Source organism: Coenobita brevimanus, chromosome 54 (genome assembly GCF_032717465.1).
Source record: "Coenobita brevimanus isolate Jiangsu-jjx chromosome 54, ASM3271746v2, whole genome shotgun sequence".
Classification (NCBI taxonomy): Eukaryota; Metazoa; Arthropoda; class Malacostraca; order Decapoda; family Coenobitidae; genus Coenobita; species Coenobita brevimanus.
The window spans coordinates 2,083,066-2,103,409 of NC_137007.1; the positions used below are offsets into that span (position 1 = coordinate 2,083,066).

Below are 20,344 nucleotides of genomic sequence, written 5' to 3' on the forward strand. Positions count from 1 at the left end.
CAGACAAAGGCGAAAGATTTACCATGGGTGGGTGTAAGCAGAGAAGCATAGTTCTTGAGGACAACAGAAGGAACCCCATCAGGACCATATGCCTTGTTAGTAATGAGGCTAGTGATGGCAGAAAATACATCAACTGAAGATTTAATGTCAGCCATGAGGAAGTCAGAGAGGGAAGTGATGGAGGAACAGCACTGGAATCGTCTAAGGTGGAATTGGAAGAGAAAGTCTGCTTTATCAGTAGAAGAAATAGGTACACCAGGAAGCCATTTACTATGCTGGGTGGTAACCAAATTATGGTGCCTGGTGGTTTAGTGGGTAATTATTGTGCTCTGGTCGGATTGAGCCTGTGCAGGTTTATATCCAAGGGATTGTTGTGGTTTATTCCTCACGCAATGCCACTCAGAGATGAGTGAGACTCTCATCTTAAATGTCAGGACCAACTTGCCTAGCCCCGGGCTCCCATGCTCCTCATGGGGCAACACAGGATTAGACGATGATGATGATGTTCAGTATACTCTTACTATTCACTACTGTTTTGGAATATACTAACATTATTTTATAAAGTTTCACATTTATTTGTTAAAATTCTACAGTTCTGTGGTACAGAGCCATCAGTGTGGAAAAGAGGAGAGAAAGATGATGAAGCAAGGTTGTTAGAAAGGTTTTTGGCAAGGTGCAAGAAGGAGCAGGAAGAATTCGAGTTAGAGGTCAGAGCATTTAGTATGAATGAAATTATTTTTATCTGGGCAAAGAACAGACATAGGATGATTCCGGGCAGAAACAATAAAGAAATAAGATTCAGGAGAGGGTTGGCTCCAGTACCTTTTGTAGGCCTTCTCCTTGTTATGGACAGCATTACAACAAGTGTGACTACACCAAGGTATTTTTGTATTACTGTAGTCAAAGGATACGAGAAAAGAAAGTATGCTTCCAAGCTCGAGAGAATAACTTCCCTGATGCACTAGGCACACACTGATGGCTCCCAACCATGGAAGCAAAAATCATTCCAAGGAAAATTAAAGAAGTACAGCCTGAGGGCCTCCCAATCAGCAGCTCTGAAGTGCCAAAACCGACACTTCTTTGGAAGGTCCACAGGCCTTACTGGAGCAATAGGACAGGTTAAGGTGATATCATCATTGTATCATTTTGCGAAGAAAATGTATGAGCAAGAACTGCAAAATGCTTTCAGTAGAATTTAAGTTCTGAACACACACAAAAAAAGGTTCTAAATCCATTGATTTTATACATACATATATATATATATATACAGTATATATATATATATATATATATAATATACTATTATATATATATATATATATATATATATATATATATATATATATATATATACAGTAATCCCGCATTTTTTGCGGATTTTTTGTCTACGGTTTTGCCCTCTCGCGGATTTTCTTAGCATTAATAAGTTCAACAAAAATATCCTTGAATATACAGAAAAAAAAAAAAAAAATTGAAATTCCCGCAGCTTCCAATTGTAGCGCGGTAAACTCATATACCCTCTGTCCCTTTCCCGTGGCCCCTCTGCCAGTGTTACCATATCTAGCATAATTTTATTCTTTTAGCATAATTTTGATCAAATTTTCGAGTCTGGAATATTTTTTAGCATATTAGAAGTTTTAGAATCATTCTAGCATAATTTAGAATGGAATGGAATATTTTTAGAATAATTTTATAAAAGCTACAAATCAGAGAGAGAGAGAGAGAGAGAGAGAGAGAGAGAGAGACGAATAAGGTAAGATGTTTGAATAGTTGGTTACTTTCAGTTTGGGCTTGGTTGGGTTGGATTAGGTTAGGTTAGGTTGGATTAGGTTAGGTTAGGTTGGATTAGGTTAGGTTAGGTTGGATTAGGTTAGGTTAGGTTTTAGGTTAGGTTCGGTTAGGTTAGGATAAGTTTGAGCTTTGTACTTTACCCATGAAACCTAGGTTTTACCGATGGATTTTGGTATGATTCATTCGATTTTCAGCTTCATTTCAGTCGGAAATGACCATTTTCTGTGTTTTCCCCCCTCCCTATAACCCCCGATTCCCCAAAGATCCCTCATTATTTCAGGGGGATGGGGGGGGTCATATCTCAAAATCTGGTTATTTCCGACGGAAATGATGCTCAAAATCGAACGAATCACATCAAAATCCATCAGAAAAACGTAAGTTTCGTGGGAAAAAGCAGCATGGGTAGATACCGATATTTATCCTCTTACTGTATGTAGGTTCATTTTAATATTTTCATAGTAAACAATACATAATTAATATGTTGCACGAATATGTGTAGAATTTTATCATTTAGCTTCAAGTTAACATAATTCATTTTTTACTTGGAACAAATATGCTCAATCTAGCATAATTTTTTCATTGCCCTAGCATAATTTCGTTGTTTGGATATGGCAACACTGCTCTCTGTCCCGCATTCTTCAGTCCACGCCTGACTGCCTCAAGTGGCTGTTGTGGTTGTAACCACAGTATGATATGAGCCTCTTGCCTCCCACTTGCTTTCCACATGGCCCCAGGACGTAAGCCAGCCTCACCAAAGGCTAATAATACAATTAGTAAGAACTCCAAAGTGACAAAACGATCAAGTTATGACCTTAGCAGAGAAAATTGTGTTACTGGACAAGCTAAGAAACTTGACCGTGCAGTGTTTGCTATCACCAGTTAATGCATCTTTTTATTTTGTACTGTTTTGTTAATAAATGTGTAGATAATTGTGTATTACAGTACGGTGTTTACGTTTTTCCTTCATAATGGAGTATGTGCTTTCAATCTTGTAAGAAGGTATTTCGGGATGAGTATGGAGGTTTCGGGACAATTCGCAGTCACAACAAACACAAAACAATTCGCCTTCATTAATGAAGATAGCTATGGGTGACGCTAGAATATAATTCGAAGGCGACTACAGCGAGGAAGAAACAAGTTAATTATTGACTAAAGGTGCAACTAATAAATAATATCCAGAACCTACGCTACTGAACATAGACTGCTGGATCCCCCTGAAATATAGTTATTAAAGTATTGATTAATTAATAATAAGTATATTGATGAAAGTATTGATTAGTATATTTATAGAATGGCGGGGAATCGTCCAGGGTGCGAATTGTTCTGAAGGGGAATCGTCCATGTTTTGACGGGGAATTGTCTGACGTGGAATTGTCTACGCAATCAGTATGGACATGGACTGTGTGATGGGCAGCATGGTGGACACAAGTGCAAGTTTTCAATTGTTAATAGAGTATTAGCGGAATTGACTTTTCGCGGGGGTTACAAGAACGTAACTACCCGCGAAATATGCGGGATTACTGTATATATATATATATATGTATATATATATATATATATATATATATATATATACATATATATATATATATATATATATATATATATATATATATATATATATATATATATATATATATATATATATATATATATATATATATATATATATATATATATATATACAGTATATAGTGGTAGGTGGTGGCGACCATCATCCACTCGCTTGATGTAGTGCTGCCTACTTCTTCCTTAGCCTTTATCATTCTTTTTCTGTGCCTGCCCTCCTTTCTTCCTATTTCTCCCATCTTTCCTGTCACTTCTTATTACTTTTCTTTCCTTTACAGGTGGCTTTACATTCAGTGACAAGCCAAATGGTTTCCTGTAAGCAAAGAAACCATTTACAGCACTGCGTGGTAACCATATAACCAAACCACATGTGCTCCTACGTATATATATATATATATATATTATATATATATATATATATATATATATATATATATATATATATATACAGTATATATAAATATATAATTTACCTCCTGCTAGTTCTCAACAATGAGAAGACGTTTATGATACAGCTCCTGGGTTAGTGCAATAGCATGCCTGCCAGGGGATTAGTCTGTTACTTCATAAAAACTAAGTAAGGTATAAACCTAAGACTTGCCTTGGGCCTTAACAGCTTTGAAAATATGAACAATTATAATTAAATGAGAGCACCACATTAACAACTGATGGAATTTGTAGGTAATAACAGCACATTGTTTCTGTGGTCAGAAAAAAAAAAAAAAAAAAAAAAAAATGCAAACAATCTCTCTCCTCCGTGCTGTCACCTCACAACAGTGGCACAAGCTACAGTTGTCCCTGTTGCATGAGAACTCCCTCAACATCCAAAGGATATCTTCATTCTTGTATCTAAACACCTTCATTGCTAAAATAAGGACTTTGGGAAGAAACTGAACATATGGTTCTCTACTACTACTAGTGAGACACGTTACTAGTGTAAAAAAAAAAGAAATTACAATTTTCATTAATCATTCTACTACATACTCCAACAATTGGTTAAAATGTGACAGCTTTGCTCAATACAATCCTTTATAGTGGTTGTTTGATTTCTTGATCGATAAGAAGTATCTGTAAGCATATATTCTGATCACCACTCACTTCTAGTATCATGAACTGACTGGCTTCAACTGCCAAATTTTTTAGGCATGCACTTGAGGGAGTATCAATCTGCATAATCTGTACAATATTATATTTATTTCATATCCAAAGCCAGGGATGATACATTCACAAGGTATGTGAATGACATTATCAGCTAAATGTTGGCTTTTGACATGCCAAAAGCCCATTTTTCCTCCATCAGTTCATGAAGGCACCACAGAAAGTAAACATGAGCCTTTGCCAGAAGTGGCAAGTAATGATTCTGTTCCCAACACAACCAATCAAGGGGACAGGTGCCATTATTTCAGTGTGCTTGTATGTTATGAATGTGTTCCTAAAACTCTGCAAGTGCTATGACAATGGAAAACCTGTGACACACGGTCCAAGCTGACCTAGATGCATCACGCTGATTTGCATGGCCCAGCTTGCCAAACACTCATTACAAAGCAGCCACCTGTGAAATTCTAGTGTGACTATCATTGTTAGATGCAGTCCATGGAAGTAATAAGCATCAGTATCCACTGGATGAGATACCTGGCAAGGTATTTTTAAACCTTTCCAGAGAGAGATACAACAATGAAGTTTTATCTGGGCAAAAATCCTTTTCATCCCTGGTAGTCATCCAGCACCTTAAGATGGATGGCAAAGCCTCAGACAGGGACAAACTCTTACATCTTCCATGCAGACTAGGTTTCAGATGTGTAAAAATGGGAGCATGCCTATCTTCACTTTATCCAATTCCACGTGTATACAATTGCCAAACTTGCACCTCCGATCCTGATGAATGCTCCCTCAGAGTAAACCTAGGCTCTGCCCATCAGAGTATAGCTGAGGAGCAATGATACTCACACAGCACGAAGGGACCCTACCGGAGAAGGTATGCCATGACCACATGGGAACCACCCCATAAGGCAGCATCAGGAGCACAATACTTTATAATATACTGGTATATGGAATAATATGATATGAACCACAAGGAGCAAATCTGGTAAACAATACAGTGTGCTAGTGTGCCGAGGTACGGCTTGAGTATTGATTGTAATGCCCAGGTTGGGCAAAGCAAAGATATGGCAATGACAGAAGGCAAAACATGCTCTGCTACTGCTGCTTCCCCTACCACCAGATAAGCATAAAGAAATAATGTAAAAGGCCTGGGGCAGCCATGATGACTCTACCAAACAAAGTAAATGAATACTGTACTCAACAAAACTGCAACCAAAACTGAACAGAAAACTACTTGCTCCAAGCAATACAATATCAAGGATAGCAGTAAGTAGTGATATTTTTCTCTGATGCAAAAAAAGAAAGAACCAAACTCTGGAAGCCTGAGTTGTTCCTTACATAGCTGAACACCAGAAGACCAAAATAAAAATTAAATAGTTCAAAGTGACTGCATACAACATGTTTACAATAATGGAGGTCAAAGGCAAAAGGAAAGAAAATGATGAGGAAAGTTTCAGGGCTGACTAGTTGTATAAATGAAGGATGCACAATGCTGTATCAATTATGTTTTGGAGTGAGATGAACTGAAAATGAGTGCAAGCTGCATGATGGAGGGAAATAAGATTTTGAAGTGCAACAAGTTTTCTATTGCTCAGCCAGATATGAGACAATTCAGAAGTCAAGTATGCCTCAGCCTCATCCAATGGCTATTGTGGAGGACACGGCAAGCAGCAGTGGGAAAGGAAATGGAGGAGTCTTCCATGTACGAGAGGATAGTGGTAACCGTACTGCTTAGGTTACTGTTGATGAGTATAAGGAAAAGAGTTGGTGAAATTACAAAATTTAGAAGAAAACCAATAATGATAGCTTCAGAAAGAGAAATGCTGTCAGCTACAAACATAGGAAGAAAAAGGTCAGAACTTGGGATGAAGACACTGAAAGGTTGGAATCTGTAAGACAGCAATCTGGATAATAAACATTCCTCATACAACCTACACGTTTATATCTATAAGCAAAATGGTAATATTATCTCAACACTTAAATTAGACAAGAGATGGACAAGGAAGCAAGCTGAAAAAGAAGATCTATGAACCAAAGAGCAGCTGGACCAAACAATTACTGTGCGGCAGGCCTTTCCTTTAGTACTGCAAAAGGCGCTGAATACAGTCAAGTCAATGTATTCAATGAACCCCGAGGAACCTCTGGAGCTCGAGCGGCAGGGGAAAAGTTCTAGTAGGTTACAGTGGTAAAAAAATAAATCTCATATTACTCCTTTCGATGCATGGGGGCCTTGAGGTTAGTTACCGTGGTCCACATCATATATGGGCAGACTGACCAACCAAATTCCCTGGCAGCATGATAAACATCCTTAAGTTGGTGGTAGGTAGCTAGCTGCTATGGCAAAACAAGGCAACAGGTAAGGAGTCTGTCAAACTTAGATGAATAATGTAATGGAATAACTACAGACATAAAGACTCGTTCACAGTGGGTGAGCTTATCAACAACATATATCAGATGTGTGGCAACCTATGGAAGGCAACATACCACTCAGTCAAAGTGATGGACAACATAAACAAAGGTGTAACAATGAATGCTACAATTAAAATGACCATTTTGAGATTAGTCTAAGGCATACTAGGCCGCATGAACCTGCATTCAAGCTGGCTCAGGTTGTTTACCACAATCTTTCCACTGTCCCACAATTGTGAAGCTTTTGGAGGTTTAAAATTTTTTTTTATTACAAGCACCGTGAAGCTGCAGCACCAATCTCCCTGACTTTCCTGGTGTCCAGCAAATTCTTCATTTCCCTGCACCAGCACACAATCATGATGCAAAGGCTGAAGCCTCCTTGCTTGGGGGGGAAAAAAAAAAAAAAAAAAAAAAAAAAAAAAAAAAGCCTACCCAAGATGACTTGAATAACCTTTAGAAACAGCCACTAACGGCCAACATACTTTGCACATATACGGTATATACATATACATATATATATATACATATATATATATACATATATATATATATATATATATATATATATATATATATATATATATATATATATATATACAAGTGTTCATCTATAGACATCACCTTTGCCTACAATGAACATAATTTACCACAAGTAACAATATGGTAGACCTGTGTTTGTGAGTGCAGTTATTTCATCTTCTTTATCTTAAGTGAATAACTTCAGAGTTAGGCCAAAGTAGTAGGACTATTCTGACACGATGAGACGGACAACACAATTCCCTTGGACTGTATTGCACCCATATGCTTAAACACAGATGTACCATCAAACTAGCTCACTTACCAAAAGTGCTACAACAATACCTGGCAATGCAGTTTCCCTGATTCCAAGCTAACCTATTTTCATCACAGAAGCGCTTCTTGGGAAATAGTACAGTTAATGTAAAAAAAAAAAAAAGTTCAAGCCAAGTTATTACTATACTCCAGTTTCAACAATACATGAATTTATAAAAACAAGAGATTCTAAAAATAATATTCACAGGTACTGAATACTTATACAAAGGAGTAATCAAAGAGATTTTAGGAACATATAAAGCAGAGCACCGCAAGTTCACGAGGTTAAGTTCCTAATCTACAACACTGTAATCCAGGAATAGCATCAGTGTATATCAATGATATATAATACACAAACTCTAGCATTAGTGTACTCAATGTTTATCTTGGCACATTTTACTGTTATCACATCTTCTGTCAAATAATGTCTCCCATCCCCCCCCCCCCAAATAATGCAGGGAAAAAGAAAAAAGTTATAAAATGAAACAAGCGCATAAAGAGTACGTAACTTGGGGATTGTGGAATGGAAAATCTGGACAAATATACTCCCCTTCCCAATCATACTGAAGCAGAAATGGGTTGGCAACAGCCTGAAAACACCTTGTCCTTGTAACACACTGGATATCAGGATGATTATATAAAACAGCAGTACCTGAAGGAATACACCTGGGAGCCAGCTACTTTCCTGGAGACATCAAGACACAAACCATACAAAGCCATTTGTTGCTACTAGTCCCGGCACTATACATAATACTGTGTACCATTTATCAACAAAATCTTCCTAAACCTTTTTATATGAATATATTAACATGCATAACTGTACATATAATTGTTGTTCATGAAAATGCAAATACAGTATATTAAGCGTAAGATCTGGTTATAAATGAAATAAAATTGTATAATCATCAACCAATGGCAACTGTGCCTAACAATGAAAGCAATAACCCATTCCACCTTACCCCTCTTTCCTGTCATGTAACTCATGAATAATTTGTTGTTTGGATAACAGAGTTGCATTATATAAAAAAAAGGGGGGGGGGGATGGATTAGTATCCAGAAATACTGTACAATGGTGGTAGCAATAAATATTAGTGAACTATCAAAAGGCTGTCAGTTAAAGTGGGTCATATTTTCATTCACTCAATCATCAAGTCTTTGAATCTGAAAGTGCATGCAATTTATACAATAATACTTCCATCACTGCACATAGTAATTTTGCAAAGATAATTTACTGATGAAGAAGGAAAAAGAGATATGTCATCAGACGTTGAAGCAAGTTATTAAAAAAGTTAGGGGGTGGTGTTATAAGGCAGGGCAAGCTATTTTGATAGTTCAAAAAATGTAGTATGGAAGCTGATGGTAAATGCTGGGAGACACAATGATGACGTACAGTAGTGATCTGGAGCAATCGTTTTTAAACAAGATAATTCACTCTAGTATTTGAATGGATAACAAAAAGGGTCTGTCAGCTATATTATAAAATAATCTTCTCTACATGCATTTGTTTAAATGTACATGTGATTGTATGTTATGTGCTCTATGCATTACCCTTTGTCTGTGGTGCATGGGAAAGCTGTATACAGCAGAATACCATGAACAGGCACAGACAACCATCCGAATGTGATGGAGTGTCTACTTTCTGAGCTGTATCACAAATAATAACCAACCACTACTGAAGTATTAGAAATTACAAATATATTTGGATGTTAGCCATTTATGGTAAAGCACTACGTACACATGTTAACAGATGCTGGTCTCAGCAATACAAGCCACTCATTTATTAAACGTACTTTGTGATGCAATCTTCATCACAGGTTTTAGTTAGAGGTCTGTCAACAAGTGTTCTTTCTATTATCCCTAGTGACCTAGCATATCTGCCAATTAAATGACCATGAACCTGCAGTGCTCTACTGTGTATATCAACAGCCCAAGGAATGAGTGTATAGTAACAATTTCAAATTAGGAAACATAACTAATGACTTGTGTGACAACTATTTCAATATTTTTTTAAAAGTTAATCATTGGCATTGTTATATGGATCACAGAAGAAACACCCAGAAACCTGCAGTCACTATAACTGCAATCAAATTCAACAAATACAATAATAATAAAGATGGCCTAGCTCTCTGAATAAGCTTACTTTTATGCCCAAATATATACGTCCACATATGTTTATACTTTAATACATTCCAGACCATAGGATGCAGCTCAATGTCCCAAAAAATATTAGCATTTCTTTATCAGTGAACACTACATTAGCCTCACAAAATGTCTGCCTTCAAATTTTATGTGGTGGCAGCACCCAACAGCACATGCCTTGCAAGACATATACGGCAGGTTGAACACCACTCAATCACAATGCGCCACGAAGACACATGCATACCCCATGTACAGTGAGAGAAAAAACATCTATTGTTTGCTTGGTAAAGTCATTTTTCAATATTTATAATACCACTGTATTTAAGAGGAAATTTTGTATGGAATGAAATTTGTTTCAGCAAATAAGAATAATGTGCAAAAAAATATATAAAAAACATAATACTTTTGATTGGTCAAAAACTGTACTGGGCTATCATCATCATCATCATCATTCGGACCTCCTTTCCCACCCTAGAGCAGTGTGAGGAGTAGCAACATCCAGACAGCCCAAGTATGCCCAATCAAATGGGCCATGCTTCCATTCACTCATCATTCAAGTCCCCGGAATCCTCACTCTATCTGATGTGCAAAAAAAAAGTTAACCACATTCTGTAGCTTCACATAAACAAATCCGATAGACTCAAAAGAACATTTTTACAGTATACTTATTCACGTTTACCTGATAATCTGCGTGATCATCCTCTTCTAAAGACCAAAATGTGAATTAGTGTAAAATATACCTCTGGTACAGAGACCCTGATATTTTTACTATTATTTCTTCAATTACTCAACAATATCCTTTCATAGTTTCATTTACTGTTCATCTGATAAAACTGCACATAAATCACCATGATCCTGTACATCCAATGATGTGTAATACACAATACATGGCAAACATTTCCCCATGGTCAAAATAAAAATGATACAAGTTAGCCATGCAGAATCTGCCATTCATACCAAGTGGTCTGAAATGCTCATACAAGAGCTACTGCCCTTGGCCCTGAAAGAGTTAATGGGTGCATTATTTCATTATGAACTCTTTCTACACTACAGTCACCAATTCATAGATGGAGTTTTCTCATTAAAGCAGAGATGATGATGATCATAGCTGCCTAACATGCTCTGCACTAATTTTTCATGGTCCACTTGATTCCCAACTTTTAAGTTATTGCCATGACACTCTCATTCAGTTTCAAATAATGAGAAAGAATTACATAAAAAAGTTATTATTATCATGCCAGAGTAGATAACCTCAAGTGGTAAAACACCGATCATTTACAGATAAACATTTAATAATGGCCTTATATTACAGAAGACTTGTGTACCAGGTGGAAACAGTTGTATATGGGCAAAATCATATGCTGTAGTTAGTCTAAAGCATCATTTAAAACTCCAGAAAACTTTCAGAAACCTCATGATCACAGTCTTGTCAACTGGCATTTATTGTCACGGCTCCCACAGCCATATACAAAAGCTACAATTATATATATATTCCCACTACTGTTGGCAGCTTCAAGGAAGAAGGTTTGTTTGAGCAAAAGCCTCTTGGTTATACAGCGTTCATGCTGTCTGGCTACTTGCAAAAAATGTCGCTGTAATGTCAAGTCGCTGGTTGAGATGACCTACTGATATCCCAAACTGAGACAAGCCCCAGATGAAATCCTACCTACGCCTTACAACAAGCTAGATCTCAATTATTCTTGTTTGAGCGGAGGCGACCAAGGCCTGACTGTGAGCACGCACCTCCTCTGCGCTCCTCCTCATCATCAGAAGTGCACACCACTGGAGCCACCGCCCCTCGAGTTGACGTGGCCTGCATCAGTTCTGCATCTGGACCCGTTCGGTTCTCATACAACAGCACATTCAGTGTCTCCTCATAGATTCGCGCTTCAGGAAACTCAACCTGCCCCCACAGATAAATATTAACACCCAAGAAATATTTGTACTTATACAATATATACAAGGTGTCCTAGAAGTTGATGCACTAACTTCAAGAGGTGATTCTTGGCCAAATTTTGAGCAAAAAAACGATACATCAACATGGGTCCAAAACACCAACTGTTATGGAATTACAAACAGTGATGTCCCTTTGAGTGAATTATAAGGCCCATCACTTTTGCCTGCAAAGTCCATTATGGTTGGGAATTACATCTATAATCATGTTCCATTTTTTTTTTAAATGAGCCCATGAATCACTTCCTAAAGATAATACATCAACTCCTGAGACACCAAGTACGTACGTACGTACAAACACACACACTCACACACACACACACACACACACACACACACACACACACATTACAATATTCAGTCTCAGTCAATATACATGGTGCAATATTGTCTCACTCTATCAACAATTTAATGCTGAATTATTGAAAAATTAATACCTACAGGTGTCCATTTAGCTAAATATGGTGTACTGTATGACAGATTAATGACAAAATATAGAAATGGGAAAAGAAGGACAATTGAGAAGAGGTATTAAGCTAAATTTGACAAACTTCAGCAATTTATATACTGCAGCGATGATAGTACTGTACTGGAACCAAACCTCACTTCACTGCACATTCTCTCTCTCTCTCTCTCTGAGTAGGAGGTGCCCCCCATTCACTCTGTTATTTTAGTGCTACCTACTGTACTGTGACTCTTAGTGAAAATTAAATGGCTTCCTACAGATTTAGAAATATCTACTGTACAATTCTTAGGTGGTTAACCTAAGAACCGTCATCTGAATGTTTAGGGGAGAGCATACAAATCAATTTAACAGGTGTGAGTGTAGCAAAGCTGCTGGTGTTACCAGTAGGATAAAATGAGTACGGCTGCCGGTGCTGTGAGACCCGGCCTCCACCACGGGTCAGCAGGTAGGTTGATCATCATACAACCCAACTGAAGACTCGTCGGAGAAGCCAAGGCCTATCTCTGAGGTTCTCATCTTCTTAAATACTATGGTACTTCAGCTTGATGTAAGACTACTACTTCAATAATCAATAAAATTACAATACCCTAGTCTACAAACTATGTCACATATATCACAATACATAAACACTGTCATCTGATAATGTTCTTTTCACTTCCCTATAAAAAACTGTATGGTCCCCCTGGAAAGTACAGCATCATAATCTACAATACACCTAACATGTAAACTTGAAACACAATACACAGATGCCAGTTTTACTACTGATACACAATAATATGAATCAATTTATTAGTACTGCACTGTACAAGGAGTCCTCACAAAGTCAATTTAATCCTGAGGTTCTCAATCCACTGAAACAATTCCATTCACTTCACTCTACTCTACCAGTCCTTCCATAGTTAGTGGCATGTACTCTGACGTGAAGTTAGAGGGAAAATAATTTTTAAGGCAGCTAATTATATATAACCAATAATGAGACAAATACCACACAGTCTTATTTAACAGCAGGGAGCACCTGCACTCCACAGGTTGTCATGAAATCACCAGCCCTGAGCTTCCCACACAGCTCTACCTGTACTGAGATTTTGGCAGCAAATTCCATAATTTATATGAGAAGTCATCAAGTCATTATAATATAAGTACTAGAGAAACATTACTCAATGGTAATAGCACTGAATTATCCATATTAGATGCTTTAAAATGATAGCCATAATAAGACATAGTTCATTCACTTTAACTTTGCACAGATTTTTGTCCCTTTGCTGAGCAGTTCTTGTAGCTTAATGACTGAAGACAGTGTTACAACCCTGCATACTTTCCACAGCAGTTCTCCATGACTAACACCATATCCTAGTGTTCATCTATTGCTATAGCTCAGTATTCAAGATGGAATGACAAAAATTTCATGACTTGTAATAGTGAACAGGTTATACAGTTCAGCAATTTCATGTCTAGTAAAACTGAACAGGTTATACAGTTCACTCATTTTAACTTGGCCTAGAGTTCCATCCCTTTGCAGCTTATCTAAAGTAGCTGGGGAAAAAAAAAAAAAAAAAGTGGCTCTATGTCTACTCTGTAGCACTTCTTCGAGACTAGCATCATATTCAAGCACTAATCTATCACTCTAACTCAGTATTCAAGAAGGAGGGATTACAGTTCCAGGCCAAGGTAATGCAAACAAAACACTGTATTGTGCTGCATAAGCATAATATTTGGACAAAAAAAATTAGAGAACTTTACAAATTGCTAGAAATGAGCCTGATTCAAAGTAGCAACTCATACCAGGAAACAATCATATAGGTACCATGTACTTCTGTGAACAATAAATTCAACACTGGCAACAAACTGAGAAAGATGGAAGGGAAAGTGCAACATTACTGCTACTGTGAGTGATAAATTCAAGACAGACTATAAACTGTGAAAGAGAAAGTGCAATACAGTAAACCCTCATTAATTCATATTCAATAAATCGTAATTCGGAATAACTCGTACAGGCTAACAGAGAGAGAGAGAGAGAGAGAGAGAGAGAGAGAGAGAAAAAAAAAAATCAACTCGTAAAAATTTCTATTAATTTATGGAAACATGAGGTAACGAAGTTAAAGTTGTAGTCATGATGCAAGAGGTTCCAAGTGGTAACGTGTTTTGGAGAGAATAGTTCATATTAACCCGTTTACTCGCGGGAAAAGTGCGAGTTAGGCTTGTAAACAAACACCGAATACGCACCCATGCCTCTGCAATGCTCAGTTTGCCGCCGTCTTTCGCTTGTGACGCATCTCTCTTTGCTCGCTAGTGCGTTTGATTGCATTACATATTGTTTATTGAGCTAAAAGACCTACATACCCTGCCATCATGTATTCTGATGGTAGCAAGAGGCCCACTGTACCATACGGGAGGAAGGACATTAAGCTAAAGAGCCTTACTCTGCAGGAGAAGCTGAAGGTGTTGGCTCGATGCGATGCTGGCGTTTCGACTCGTTCAGTTTGTGCTGAGTTTGATATCAAACCCAGCACATTTTAGGTTAAGTGATGTAAGTGATACAGTACTGTACTGGCCTTTACAGTGTACAGTATAGTAATCTAAATGTGTGTACTCAAGTGCTCAAAGTATTAAGTGTTTTAATTAGAAAAGTGTTCAGAAAAATGACCTAGAGCCCCCCAATCCACCTCTTCACCCTGCCAAAGGCTTCCTCCAAGCTTGAATACTTCCCTGCAGTAACAAAACAAGGTAAGGTTCTATTAGTTTTAATTTCTTTTAATGTACTGTACTGTATAACATGTTTTTAGAGGGAGTGGGGGGAGACCCCATTAACTCGTAAAAATTCTGACTCGTTAAGGGTTGGAACCCAATTATCACGAGTTAACGAGGGTTTACCGTATATTGAACAAAATATGAATGTGGTAATAAACCAGTGTAGAGCTGTTTCTTAAATAATTTTGGATTTTACTAAACAACGAGAGAGAAGAATCATACGTCATGACAACAAGACTATACTGTAAACAGTGCCTCTCAAGTTCATACTTTTACACCTTGCCAAAAACTTTGTAACACTAAAATTATACTTGCCTTCGTGTGTTTTCTGTCAGTTGCATATACTATGGAGGTGCAACAAACTTCAGCCAACTTTTTCCCATGACCATAAAAGGCCCAGAGACAGATCTCATTAGATCCAATAACATCCTTGATGAACAACACTCTGCGACTGAATCGTAGGGATAACCGATCAAAAAGTTCTATATTTTTTAGTAAATTATCATCTGATGTGCTGAAAATAGAAGAAAGATAATTTTTACACACATCACTATGACACTCTTAAATATAATCAGAACAAGCTAAATAGTCCAATAATTAGGATTTTCTAAGGTATAATCTGATATATACAAAATATCACCTCATCACATCCTAAACATCTTTCAGTGAAATATTTTAAATTTTGTTCTTGCCAGTGTCAACAAATTTCATTAAACTCAGAAAGGGCCTTTAGCAGGGAAGTAGTGAATGGAGATTAAACTGAGCCCCTCCAGTCTGAAAAAACTGTCCAAAGGTCAACAAAATCAACTAGTGATACTAAAAGCAAGAATAATGTACAGGATGTGTGCTTGTGCATGTGTGTGCATGCATGCACATGTATATTCACACACACATGCAATGTGCATGTCACCAGACTGAAGGAGTAGCCAATGTACATCTCACCTAAATCATCTGGAATTAACCTGAAAACAATAAACTGAATGTCCCCAAGCTGAAGGGGTTATTGAGATCATTTTAACCCTTAAAGCCCACAGATGGCTCAGTTCAGCTGATTACTTTAATCTGGGATAGGTCAAAGTAAAGTATAAAAGACATGTCCAACTGAAAAGGTTAAATTATACTATTCGGTCATAGAATGCATTTTTTTTTAAGCCATCTATCGCTAGACATTTTGGTTTTGCTTATGAGAGACTCTTTGTCTGAAGTGGCTACATTTTTTTCCAGTACAGATCTGTAAAGTGCAGCATGACTTCACTTGCCTTACTAAAGGATAAAAGGCACAGTGAGAGAATAAAAACTTGCTATTAGCCCCGAGCTACAGACTTCACAAGGCACAATGAAGGTCTGCACAGGCCAAGCTGCAAGTCTCATATGAGGTACAATTTACAGTGGTGACCTCAGGGACAGAAGACTGAATAGGGAGGCCACCAGAGATTGAGCAGCTTGGAAAGCCGCCATTAGGTGACCAAGGCTGACGCATTCAAGCATGCTGGAGCCTTTATAAACAATAAGACAAAACTAAACAAACTTGGGAGGTAAACTATCTTATAAAGAATCAGCCCAGCAGGGGTTAATAATTATTTGTTATTTTATCCTCTCAGCAAGAGCTTAAAGACCAACATACCTTGTGTAGGAGTATTTGTTATTATGTCTGTTGACTAGAAGCTTAACGACTGGCTTGCTGGTGGACTGAATAAGCATCTGTTCCTCTCGTTGTGATGTGATGAGCGGCACACGACACACGGGGTCCTTCTCTGGCTCCCGCTGCTTTACTGCCCCCTCACATACCTCCACCAGGTCACTCATGCAATAGTACCGTGCCTCAGCTAGAAGTTCCTGGGAGGGTGTAAGACAGCAAACTTGCACAAACCTGTGACTGAATGAATAATTTACTGGTGCCTCTCACACAGTTCGGTGCCCTACTGAACAAGCGTATCAGTTGACTATATATCTTCACCAGAACATGGAAACTAACATGACACAAATTTTCTGTGAAAACATGTGCAGAAGGCTTTTCAATTTTGTGTTATCTCCTCTGGTTCAGAGAAGGTGCACGTGAGTAAATAAAACAATAAGAACAAGGAAACTGATGAACTCAAATGGTTTAAATCACATACTGTATACGAAACACTTGCAAGGTAACCAACTACTGTATTGCAATAAAATCTGTCTCTGCAAGTTGGGAACACCTGCATCATATACAAGTTAAAGTGGATTTAGATGTGATAGCTTTGCTGATACAGTAAAAGTCCTTCAATCCCACTACTAATAAGCCGAATATCTCAATACTCTGAATGCTTTGAGGTGGTGCCAAAATCCTGCTTGCAGCGGGAAGGACAGTCATTTTCAGTATATACCTGTGCCCAGTCTGATCTATCTATCTATCTATCTATTGCCAGACGCCTCAATCCCGTTTGGGGTGGCCACAAACAAATCGCCTCCAAGTCGCCCTGTCCCCCGCCATTTCACTCCCCTGCTCCCAACTCACACCCCCCTCTCTCATATACCTCTCCTCCCCATCCCTCCATCTCATCCTCGGCCTCCCCCTCCCTCTTCCCCCCTCCACCTCACTCACATCCACTCTCTTCGTCAGTCTTTCACCCTCCATCCTCTCCACATGGCCAAACCACCTCAGTGTGTTCCTCATAACGCTTCCTATCACATCCACATCCACACCACAACGCTCCTTTATATCCTCATTCGTCAGCCTGTCTCTCCACGTGACTCCACAGGCTCCTCTTAAATAACTCATTTCCACTGCTCCCACTCTTGACTTGTGTCCTTCCAACAATGTCCAAGCTTCACTTCCGTACGTTAGAGTTGGTATCACAATACTGTCATGTAGTAACTTTTTCACTTCCATGCTCACTTCCCTGTTTCTTATCACTGCTTTCAAGGAACCAGCAACCTTTCTTCCCTGCTGTACCCTTTCAAGCACTTCACCCTCGAAACCTCCATCCTTACTCATCACACTACCCAAATACTTAAACGTACTCACATTTTCCAATTCCTCACCATCTAACCTCGCTGTACATTCACTAACTTCACCTCTCTCAAAGACCATCACTTTACTCTTCCCTACATTCACCTTTAGGTTCCGTTTCTTACACACTCTCTCAAACTCATCCACCAAGCCTTGCAGCTCCCCTTCGTCTTCACTCAACAACACAGTATCATCTGCAAACAACAGTACAGGGAGTTTCCAAACACTATCCTCTCTCACCAGGGACACTCCAACATCCACTACCCTACCTTGTACCTCTTTTATTACCCCATCCATGTACAGATTGAACAACCATGGAGACATGACACATCCCTGTTTCAAACCAACTTTCAGTCTGATGCTCTTCCAATATTTCCACTCAATTTCCGGACCAATAAATGATTACAACAAAGTGGCAATGGCTCCCATACCTACTAGTCGTAGTGGAAAGAAAAATTATGAACGAAAGCGTGGGACACAGTATGTGATAAACTTAAGGTCTGACCCACCTCCAGCCAGCAGAACCTTTCCACTCCCCCCCCCCCACTCTCCCTCCCTCCTACCCTGCTGTGCACTAGTTTTTTTTCCGTTAATTTTTTCACCTCAAAATATTTGGATTAACGGATTTGTTTATATACCGTTTTAGGCTTTGTAGAATAAGATGAAAGAAAAACAACAGTGATACTGCATTAAGTAAAATAGTTGCGATGAGTACAAGTTCAAAGAGTACAGTGGGGCACCAACTTTCGCTACAGCAGGATTCGCGGAATCCACTTTCGCGGCATGCACCAAATATTCCAACTTCCACTTTCGCTTCAAAATAATCGATTTTCGCGCACAAATTTTGGGTTTGGGACACTATTTTGAACGTTGAATTTCCTGCACCGCCCGCCCGCAACCCACCGCCATCTTGAATGACGTCATGTCAACACTCTGTCCACTCATTCCCGCCATTGTGTACGAGTGTGCTAGCTCCATTGTGTTGGATTCTCACGGTTCAATGGCCTCTACTATACCTGGTAGTGTGGGGAAAGGGCCTGGTGGTGTGGGGGGAGAGCCTGGTGGTGTGGGGGGAGGGCCGGGAGGCAGTGGTGGTGATAAAAAGTGGCCGGGACATTCAAAGTCGGGAGGAAACGCCAAGGCTAAAATAGAGTATCGTGTTGGAGTGAAGAAATGGCAGTATAATAATGAAATGAAAAGGAAGATAGTTGAGTTTTTATTGTTTGTATCTCACAATGCAATGTACAATAGTGATTTGATGTACTGTATTGCAAGTGAAAATGAAAATCTGATGTTACTTTAGGATAACCGGGAACCAATTAGCCTTTTTGCCATAAAGACAATGCCCCAATTTTCGCTAATTCTACTTTCGCGCATTATTTTTGGACCCAATTAGGTGCGAAAATTGGTGCCCCACTGTACACAAAAATGTACAGTATAACCCATTTTTTTCTAAGCATTTTTTGGTCACATTTTCTGATTTTCCCATGAATGAAAATAGTATCACTGACTTTGAAAGTGTTAATGATCATGTACATATCTCTAACGTTTTCAGAGGTTCCTCCCAACAGTCCGAAAAACCAATAGTTTGAAAGACCCTCGGTCCCCTGCCATTCAGATAACAGGACTTTTACTGTACAGTACAAATTTTTTTTTTTTCTGCAAACGATAAATAAACAAAGGCTGGAACCCCCCCATCAGCTATTTCTTATAATAAAAAAATAAATAAATAAAAGGAAAGTCAAATTCAACATCTGTTCATTCTTAGATAACCAAACACACTGCACGTACAGGTTGTAGGTCATAGGCTGAAGGAAATACAGACCAAGAATATATCCCTTACTCTTGTGTTAGAGAGCTGGACAGAAAAAAACGAGACTGCCCTGCAAGATGAATATATGTGCACCATAATGAAGGAAGGATACAAGCAGATAGTTCATAAGACCACTGGCGACTGAATAATGAAAGTAAAGAGATAAAGATGGAACTGTGAGGTGAAAAACACAAAGGATGAGGAGAGTCAGTAAGAGAAGGGTACCTGATATGATGAAAAGTCTTTGCTAGACTCTCTTCAGAAGATCTGTATGTGTAAAGTCATCCCCTCCCCTCATCCACTCCCACAAATAAGAGCTGTACTCCACATGGGAGCAAATAAGATCCCAATACAGAGCAAACAGCTGAACAGTGATTATAACTGTGCAGCTAAGCACACATCCATCATATACAAAGTACCTAAAAACTGTAACATAAACAATTTTCTTCTCTGCACATTAATTAATCCCCTCGCGCATGGTAAGTTTTCTGTAAGTTTGTGGGACATGACCACAGAAAATGCCACAAGAGCAACCTAGACT

General features: G+C 38.5%; 1 protein-coding gene across 3 annotated transcripts in view; it reads right to left on the minus strand.

Moving 5' to 3' along the window:
• Positions 1-20,344, minus strand: part of LOC145401004 (BTB/POZ domain-containing adapter for CUL3-mediated RhoA degradation protein 2) — a 33,948-nt gene that overhangs the window by 5,025 nt on the left and 8,579 nt on the right. For 2 of the 3 annotated variants that reach the window (XM_080273361.1, XM_080273363.1), the window contains 3 exons: positions 16,632-16,843; positions 15,323-15,521; positions 8,162-11,743 (listed from right to left, as the gene is read on the minus strand). In XM_080273361.1, the coding sequence (XP_080129487.1) occupies positions 11,531-11,743; positions 15,323-15,521; positions 16,632-16,843 (624 nt within the window). In that variant the 3' untranslated portion in view covers positions 8,162-11,530. Of the gene's footprint in view, positions 1-8,161; positions 11,744-15,322; positions 15,522-16,631; positions 16,844-20,344 lie in introns of those variants that run through there. The other variant, XM_080273362.1, reaches the window with a different exon arrangement.